This window comes from Hevea brasiliensis, chromosome 18, assembly GCF_030052815.1.
Source record: "Hevea brasiliensis isolate MT/VB/25A 57/8 chromosome 18, ASM3005281v1, whole genome shotgun sequence".
In the NCBI taxonomy this organism is placed as follows: domain Eukaryota; kingdom Viridiplantae; phylum Streptophyta; class Magnoliopsida; order Malpighiales; family Euphorbiaceae; genus Hevea; species Hevea brasiliensis.
Window position 1 is genome coordinate 37122062 of NC_079510.1, and position 10366 is coordinate 37132427.

At 29.1% G+C, this 10366-nt stretch overlaps 1 protein-coding gene across 1 annotated transcript; it reads right to left on the reverse strand.

Annotated features, from left to right (window-relative positions):
* Nucleotides 1–3418: 3418 nt before the first annotated feature.
* Nucleotides 3419–4351, reverse strand: LOC131175864 (alkane hydroxylase MAH1-like). The gene has a single exon (XM_058140542.1). It carries the CDS (start codon nt 4349–4351, stop codon nt 3419–3421), a length of 933 nt encoding a protein of 310 aa, XP_057996525.1.
* Between the last annotated feature and the right edge of the window lie 6015 nt (nt 4352–10366).

The following is a 10366-nucleotide window of genomic DNA, read 5'->3' on the forward strand; positions in this document are numbered from 1 at the left end:
CATACTTCTTTTGATCTTTGAAGCTCATCATTAACTTCCTTAAATAATTTCATTTGAGATTTATAAAATTCATTTTCCTTTGAAACCATACTCAATGAAATATTTTCTGATCTTAAAGCACAATTTTCTTGAACTAACATTTTGCATTTCTTTATAAAAGTTCTATACTTATCATATTTCTTCACAAATGCAAGTTCTAATTCATCAACAATAGAAAGTTCAAGATTTACCTCATTTTCACTATCTTCGATGTGTGAGATTTCACCTATTTCTTCAATTGCAATCATACAAGTATTTGCAGCCTCTTTGTCACTTGTTTCATCATTTGATGAAGAATCACCACACTCAAGTTGCTGCCATTGCCTTTTGCTTTTGTCCTTTCGAACTTATTTTTCTTCTTCAAAGTAGGACATTTTGGCTTAATGTGGCCTGGTTTGTTACACTCATAACAAACTATTTCACTTGAATGATTTGGAGTCTTTGGAGCATATTTCTTTGTGAACTTCTTGTATTTGCTTCCACCTTTTCTAAATGCTCTTTTGAATCTTTTGACTATCATAGCCATGTCTTCATCATCATCACTTGAAGCACTTGAATCATCACTTGAACCAGCTTTAAGAGCAATATTTTTCTTTTTCTCATCTACTTTTTCGGATATGAAAGCTATCCCTTTCTTTTTCTTTTGATCACCTTCATTCTCATCTTTCTTATAAATCATCTCATGTGCAATGAGAGAACCAATCAGCTCATCATAGGTGTATTTTCCAAATCCTTGGTGTCTTGAATAAAGAGTTTTTGCTTCCCACGTCTTTGGAAGAGACCTCAGAATTTTCTTTACAAGTTCTTGTTCTTCAAATCTCTTTCCAAGAGCTTTAAGTAGATTTACAAGGTCAGTGAATCTGGTACTCATTTCAGCAATGGTTTCACCAGATTTCATCTCAAATAATTCATAATCTCGGATGAGGAGGTTTGCCTTTGACTCTTTTACCACATCAGTTCCTTCATATGTGACTTCTAGTTTGTCCCATATTTCTTTTGCAGTTTGACATCCTGAAACACGGTTATACTCATTAATATCAAGAGCACAATGAAGAATATTAATAGCCTTAGCATTTGTAGAAATTTTCTTCCAATCATTATCATCAAATTCAACTTCAGCTTTAGGAATTTGTACAGTTCCTTCACTGGTTTTATAAGGAATATAAGGACCATCTTTAACTATTCTCCAAGCATCAATGTCAACAGATTGTATGAAGTTTCTCATTCTAGTTTTCCAAAAGGAGTAATTTGTGCCATTAAAAAGTGGTGGTCTAGTGATGGAATAACCTTCAGCTAAGGGGGCAGGTATACCAGCAGAATTTCTAGATGAACTAGCCATGTGTGTGGATCACTCTAAGGGGTTTAATCCTCAAGCAAGAGAGACAAGCTCTGATACCAAATTGATGTCCCAAAATATGTCCAAGAGGGGGGTGAATTGGACTTTAAAAACAATTTTCGGTTCTTGCTCAAAACCTTTGAAAATTGCAGCTAGGTTCAACTAAATTATCTAATGTGAAAAATGAACAATATAGCTCTATTGACAAGTTGACTCAAGGTTAAGCTGTATGCAATCAGTATACTGATATAACAGACTATATAAGCATTCAGTAAATATATCAAGAACCAATACGCTTTTATCACAAAGAACTAGAATAAAGATATCGGATATCCTATCCGACAAAGACAAATGTGATAACCAACAGAATATATCAGATATCAGCAGATTTTGCAGTAAACTATTTTTCTCAGATAGCAGCAAGATCAACAGCATATGATATCAATTTTCATATCAGCAAAAGCATATCATTTATAAAGCTAAATTGCAAAAATGTAAAGAGCAAGGGTTGAGAAAATGAACACTGGAATTTTTATAGTGGTTCGGCTTTAACTAGCCTACATCCACTCTCTCAAAGATCACACTTTGAGTCTTCACTCCACTATTCTTCTCTTTTCAAGGCAAGAGACAAAGCCCTTTACAAATCTTCTCAACAAAGCTTTTACAAGTAGCTTCACACTTCTACCAAGTGTTATCCCAAACACTTATCACAACCAAGCTTCAATAGGTGCTTGAATGACCTCTCACAAATGATAATAATGTGTTAAAAAAAAACTCACTCTCACTCAATTACAACAGCAACTATAAAGAAGAGTTGAGTAAATAAGCCAATGATGAGCAATAAATCACTTTGAGCACTTTGAATGAAAGCTTTAAAGATTTTGAACAGTAGAGGGACTTTCATTAAGTGCAAAATGGCCAAAGGAAGGTGTATTTATAGCTTTGGAACGTTTTTTACCGTTGCAGAACCCATTTGAACGTTACAGATACGAATTTCAAGAAAATAGCCGTTATTTTGTCGTTTTCTGCGATGTTGTGCAGAGTTGAAACAGTTAGCGTACTTGAGAAAATAGCAAACCAGTTAGCATACTAAAATAAGTAGCAAACCAGTTAGCATACCAGGAAAGCTTTTCTGCATAACTTTCAAAACTATAAAACTTCACACCAAATCATAGTTAAATATTTTTTAGGCCAGTAATAATGATGTTTAAAAAGAAAATCTTTTGAGGGATTAAAAATAAGCATCATTGACTTTTACTCCTCAATTCTTTTCACAAGAAATCCTAAGAAATAAAACTAACTTCTATACTAGATGTACCTTCAAATCTGATTTTCAATGCAGCCTTGGAAGGTAACATTTTCTTCTTTTATCTCTTTTGCTTCGTCTTGTGTTATCCTTAGAATGTCATCTTTTCTTCATAAGGACCAATCCATCATAAAATCCTTTTGTCCTTCTTCTTTGAGATACACAATACTTAAAACAATGTTAGTTTGATTCTAGTTGAGTTTTGGTATCATCAAAATCTATGCTCCTTTGAGCTTGTGGGGTCAACAGAAACGTCAAGTCCTTACCTAAACAGGTCCTGGGTCCGGAATTGAACGTTATGAACTTGTAAGACGGTACATGCTTGATTTCACCACTCCCTGATATCCATCTCTCTGGCTTGAATTCTAAGAAATCTTTACCCCATATATCTTCCATCCTTCCCATTGAATATAAAGAATATATGATCTTCATATTTCCAGGCATTTGATGGCCGCTAGGAAGGATGTCGGGTCCAACAGAAGCTTTGTGCTCAAAAGGTGCAGGTGGATACAGTTGAAGTGTCTCGCATATAACAGCATGGAGATAAACTAGTTTGCTTACCTCTTCATTGCTGAAAATCTTCCACTTAGCACCAGTTCCTTCTCTTAAATTTGCTTTCATCTCTTCCAAAATCTTTTTCTCTACAAATGGGTGTGTTGCAACTAGCCAGAAAAACCAAGCAAGTCCAGCAGCTACAGTGTCTCTTCCAGCCGCCAAGAGATTAGAGGCAGTGTCTCTTAGAAATTTGTTTGATTTAGTGCAAATGGCATCTTCTCCTCCTTGATGATCTTTCTATCATCATCTTTCACCAAAAAGTATGTTAATAAGTCGAAATCCTCTAGTCCCTCCTGATTTCTGCTGCTTTGTCCTAATTGCTGTCGCTTTCTTGTAATGCATTGCTCTGCAAAATCATCAAAGATGTCCAAGGCTTTCTTAACCTTCTTCTCTTTCCCAATCTGCAGCCACCTTTGCAACTTCCAAATGCTTCCTGGCAAGGTGTGCCTGTAAATTGCAGCCTCCGACATGTCATCATAGGCCTTCGCACAAGGAATATGAGGGAATTCTGGAGAAAGGGAATTCGGATCCAAGCCTAAAACCAATAAGCATATATTATCAAACATGAATCGCTTAAGCACATCTTGCATATCAACCTCACTTGCTAGCATGGAAGCATTCTTTAGAATCGGGAATAGGCCATTCAAGATCTTCTGCTCCATAGTACTCTTTGCAGCAAGCTCGAACCTCCTGCTTTTAAGTACAGAATGAAATATTCTCCTTAGATTTCTCCACTTATCGGAGTCAGAAATGAAAATCCCATCTCCCATAGGTTCAAAAATCTCCCTGAAATCCTCGTCCTTGTGGTAGTTGGCAAAATTCTTGCTCAGGATGTGATGGATGTTCATAGAATCGCTAGTGAACACAAAATCCTTGTCACCAAACCAATGTCCTTTGAATAGAAATGTGCCCTGACTTTGCTGGAGTATACAAGTGAAAAAATCATGGAGACGATATGAGTTCCAAGAAAGCTGTGGAACCATCCCTACTACAGGCCAGTTGATAAGTAGAGAGTTCCCATTCCACCGCCATAGCCAAAGGATAAGTGTAACAGTAGAGAGAAATGGTAGAATTGCCATTAGCATTTCTGAATATCCAAGTATGGCCATTTCCATTTCCAAGGTACACTACTCTTACTGTGTTTTGTATAAGCAACTCTTGGTACGTATATGCTACAACATGCTTCTGAAACATATATTTATATACAGGATTAAGCCATGTGTACTTGCCTTTTGGTAAAAAAAAAATTGCCATTACCTATCTATGCAAGACTTCTGCTTTCTGCTCTGCATTCCTTGTTATTTTCCTCTGGTTCCTGCTGTATTAATGATATTTGTCGTCTTAAAATTTTAAGTTAACGCTTATTTTAAAGACAACCAGCCAAGTCAAGATTTCAAATCTCCGTATCTTTATATTATTGGTGAGGCTGGGTGAGCGGGGAGAGATGTGGGTGGAGGGCCACTCTTAGGCTAATAATTTCTCCTACTCTTATAGGTGGGAGAGAGTCTCCATCCAGCTCTCCCCCACCCTCCTCTCCCGCACTCTCCTCTTGTCTTATCTCTTCCCACCGTTCTCTCTGTCTCTTTTCCACCTAATGTCAGAGAGGTGGGTGGAGGGTGAGAGAGCTCTCTTTGTCTCTCCTTTCATCCGGCATCACCCAATAACATACATTCACATCCTCTCATATATTGATTATTAATTATATATGTGCTAAAATTGTGGTTATTGTTATTATTAATTTTGCATAAGCAAATCTTGGAATGTATTACAACGTGCTTCTAAAGCATATATTTATTTTTATAGAGGATTAAGCCATGCGTACTTGCCTTTTGATTAAAAAAAATCTCCATTAAATATAAATATGCATTGAAAATTTTAAAATCAGTAACAGTTATAGTTTGTTCATATTCTGGCAGATATGTTGCATAAGTCAAATCAGGAATTTGTTTGGCTGGAAGGAAAACTTTCGTCGTGAGACTGCAGACTCTCTTTTTGGTTGCTGATGCAACTCTACGTTATATATTATTCAATGAAATCAATTCTGTTTCTCATGGCAATAGACTGGGTAGCAAATTTAACCTTTTCTTTTCTGAATGCTGCTGTGCTCATCTCAAATTCTCAGTAGTAATTGCTTCCGATTTCTTTTTCCTGTTATTGCCCGCCTTTGCTCCGTCTATTAAGCCCTTGTCTAAGAAAAAAAAAATTCAATTAAATTTTTGAAAACTATTATTTTATAAAAATTTAATTCAATCGATTTATTTTTTTACCAATTCTAATAAAAGAATTCAATTATTTTTAATTTAAAAATTCATTCTAAAAAATTAAAATTCAGTTATGATTGTGTAAGAATTTAATTAAACTTAAAAAGTCATCAAGAATATGTTTGGTTTAATTCTTAAATATAGTTGATAACTAATGGATAGTCAAATATCTTAATAAACCTATTTAATATACCTATCAAAAATAGGGATGGCAACGAGTCGGATTTTTACAGGTATCCGATCCGATCGAACCCTAATAAGACTGGTTTGGGTATTATATAATCAGATTTGGGACGGGTTCGAATTTAAAAAATAATACCCGTGACGAGTTCTGATTTTTCATATTGGGTATCCGTTACCTGAACCCATTTACAAAAATACTTAATTAAATATAAAATATATATTTTTATAATAATATTTATAAATTTGCATATATTTTATTTTATATAAAATGGAATTTAAATATTTTATGAAATTATTAAAATTTTAAAATATAAATTATTAATTAAAATGATTTTTTTATATAAAATATTAATTAAAATATATAAAATTAAACAGGTTGGAGTTTTTTTTAAAGTAATAATAATCGGGTTTAGGACGGATTCGGTTAATTGAAAATAAATTTTAAACGGGTTTGGGATGAGTTTGGATTTTGATAATGTTAATCGGGTTCGAATTCAGGTAAGGTGATTTTCGCGGGTAACTTATCCGTTGCCATCCCTAACAAAAAATTATAGTATTTCTTTTTTAAAACTATTTCTTATCTAGCAGCTAGCTTATTTAATTTTATTTTTTATTTAGATTATATTATTTATTTTTTATATCAATAAATTATTTAAAATTATAAAAAATGTAAATAAATATAAAAATATTATAAATAATAACTAAATTAATTGTAATGTTCATTCTTATATTATAAAAACTATGCGTACGTATTAAAAAAAAATTTATCTCTCCCTTCATTCTATTCTAACTCTCATTCTCTTTTTCTCTTTCTGTCTCTCTCCTAAAAAAGACAGAGGTTAACTCGTTTCCATTCTCATATTGCCAAAAAAATCTCCTCAAAAATTTTCTCTACAAATTTAACAAAAGTGTGTAGGATTTGTTTGATTGCTGAGAAAACATCATCTACGTAAACTTTTGATTTTTGTAGAACTCCTATTTCTTTCGAAACGGATTTGAAATAAAAATTTCGTTTCTATTTAGAAACCGAATATATTTTAGATTTAAAAAGCGTTTTATTTTTGTTCTGATTAGAAACTGATTTGAAATGGAAATTCGTTTTAGATTATTAGAAATTTATATATTTTAGTTACTAATTTAAAACATATTTAAAAACTAAAGTTATTCGGTATCTAATTTTAGAACAAAAATATCTGTTTTAAATTGGTTTCAAAATTAGAAATGGATATCATATTCTGTTTTTAATTTATTTAGAAACCTATGAATTATAAACTGACTATTTTAGTTTCAAATCGATTTCTAATTAAAATTAAAAATCAATTTTCAATGTTTTGAAACCGAATTTTCGTTGCTAATTTTCTTTTTTCTTGTAGTGCATGAGCTCTTCCCACGCATATGACACTAGTGATCTTAAGGAAAAAGGGACCAAGTCAGTAGGCTGCCAATTACTCCACCAAAATAATTAAATATTTGTGGAAGATCTTATCCCCCATTATTTATTTTTCAATAATTAAATTTCTTTGTTGAATGACGATAGCTTTAATATAACGGTAAAGTTAGTTCATTTATGATTGAGAGATTATGAATTTGAAACTTTATTTATTTTGTAAACGATAATTTGTATATGAAAAATGTTTTTTTTTGTTATAATTAAATTAATAATATATATATATTATATATATATATATTTTTTGTTTTTAAATTTTAATAAAATTATCAAAATTAAAAAAATAATTTGCTTTTTTTAAAAAGAGAATTTTTTAAAAATATTTAAAGAATATAAAAAAAATATTTCGTTAAATAAATAGAGCCTGAGTAATAATATCTTCTCTGTAAAATAAAGATAAAACTGTGTATATCTATTGAAATGTTGCGCGCACCATGAAGCCCGTTGGAACCTTGGCTTCCCAATGATGTGGTGCCATTTTTTTTTTCATCATATAGGCATTTATTTTATTAGCTTTTTTATGTTAATAAATAGTTAAATATTTGTGATATGTACAAATTTGATAGAAATTATTTTTTTTATATTTAATTTAATTTTTTATATTTTATTTTTTATTAAAATTATTTTTAATATTTTTTATATAATTTGATTATTAAAATTTAAAGCATGTAACCTGTAATATTCTCACTTAATACTTTATTTTTAATCTTTATATATCCAGTTTAAATTTTTAATAAAATTGCATTTTTTTATCACTTTTTTAATTCATTTTATAAGAAAAATAAATTAATTAACATATATATAATTAAAATATATCATTACTTTTATATATATATATATATATATATATATATATATATATATATATATATATATATATATATATATATATATATATGTATATAGATAAATGAAAAACTAAAAATAAAAATAAAAGAAACATATATAAAATCAACATTGAAAACTTTACATTTGCGTGCTACTATTATTCATTATTTTTTTTTTATATAGAAGGTGCTACTTAATTTTATTTTTTTAATTTAATAGTCTCTTTCTAATATTATAAAAAAAAAATCATAAATCAACAGAAATGTAAATAAATTTTGAAAATTAAGACCAATAAAATTTGAATAAAAATTATGAAAAATAGAGCAAACAAAAGAATAATTTGAAAGCATTTAAAGATAGAAGAAAATGTGGTACTTCTCAAATGGCACAAAATGCTTACTATTTATAGGTAAAATGATGAACAAAATAGAAAATAAATTTAATTCAATGACTAAATAATTTTAACAATAAAAAAAGTTATACCATTAATTTGGTATTCAAAGTTTGATTATTCAATGGCCTTATGTTATAAAAAAATGGCAATAGGTTAAAAATCAGTGGATACTAAATGTAATTTATTATTTTCTAAATAACAAATTAATTAAAAAAAATAAAACATTAATATAATAATATTAAAAGAAAAAAAATTAATAATTAATAAGAAAAACTCTCATTTGAAAGTGCCATATAACAGCTTTTAAGGAAAACTTAGCTTACTATATCTGCATAGATAGATTATACGCTACACTACATTCATGAAAGAAAGAGTGAAAGAGAAGGCGGAGCATATAATCGATTAGCCAATTCAGATTGCCTAATTAGCTATTATATGATAAATTAAATAAACAATTTACAGTGATATAACTTTTTTTCTTATCTTTTTCTCATTTTCTTGTTCTTTCATTATTTTTTCTCTTATTTATTAATTTCTTTTTCTTATTATTAATAATATTGTTTTAGTTATAAAATAGTATATTTTTAATATTTTCAACTAATATAATTTGCTTCTTGAAAAATATTATTGTGATTTTATAAAATTATATTATTTTTTCTACAAGTTTTTATAACATTAGTTTATAGTAATTTTATTATAATATATTTATGATAAATTATTATTATTTACAATTTCTATAGGTAAATTATTTTTAATAACATTAGTGTAGTATTTTTTTTAACAATATATTTATTGTAAATTATTTTTATGATAAATTATTAATATTTACAATATTTTAACTATTTTTTTTAAATACAAACAGATTTATAAACGGACTGAAAATTTATTATATTTTTACTTTCCTTAACAATTATAAACGGATTGATAATACAAACTGATTTTGTAAATCCAAACAAATTTAAAATCCGTTTGTAAAAAATTACAAACAATGATAATACAAACTGATTTTCTACAAGAAGGAAGACTCACAAGTAAAAGAATCATTTAATTTTATATTATTTTAGTATTTTATTTTATATTTAATAGATTAATAATTATTCTACTTAATTGTTATTTTATATTAAAAATTTATATGCATTATTATATTGTAAGTTTATCATCATCGTACATATTTTTTTTTTAAATTGGGTAAATTAAATTTTTTTTATTCATTGACTGAATTTTTTGACTTCGTCCTTCGTCTCACCTATTTTACATGTAAATGACATCATATACATTCGTATCGTTTTAAATTTCCAATCGTTGTACGTTTACTATCCAATAAACTGCTCACATACGAAACTAAATGATATTGTATCATTTTTGTCCAACCCGTAGCACATGCACACACTTGCACTATGTGCACTCATCTTTCACTGTGTTTGCGGTTTAAAAAGCAAAACTAAAATGGCATTAAGCTCCGAAGAAATCAAGAAAGATGAACATAAAAACTGTAAAACTTTAGAGAAAAGAATACTTTTCATTGAACTGAATCAATCAATCTAATCTATTACATTGTGTCTTTATATATACATGTAAGGTACATGAGGGACGAAGATATCTAGAACTATCTGTAGAAAAATAATACCAAATCAATAATTAATTAAATAAAAAACAGTAAATATGGACTATAAACAAACAATAAAATTCAAATGATAACAATTTAAAATCAAGAGAAAAAGGATTAGAGTAGCCTGTGAATTTGTGGATTAAAGCATATTGAATTTTAGCGCTACCCTTTGAAAGGAAACGGTCCGTCTGCACCGAGTAATCAATCAACCATGTCTCTCTCGCAAGATACTTCAATCCGTTAGAGCTCTTGTGTGCAGTTAAGAGTTCCCCGAATTAATTATTCTCAATGCTCAAAATTTATTGGTCAATATACCCAAAAACATCAGACAGAAAAATTGCTTCATCCGGTAGAGTAAAAAATAAAGATTGCTGAAAGATGTAATAAATAAATAAATATAAAACGAAT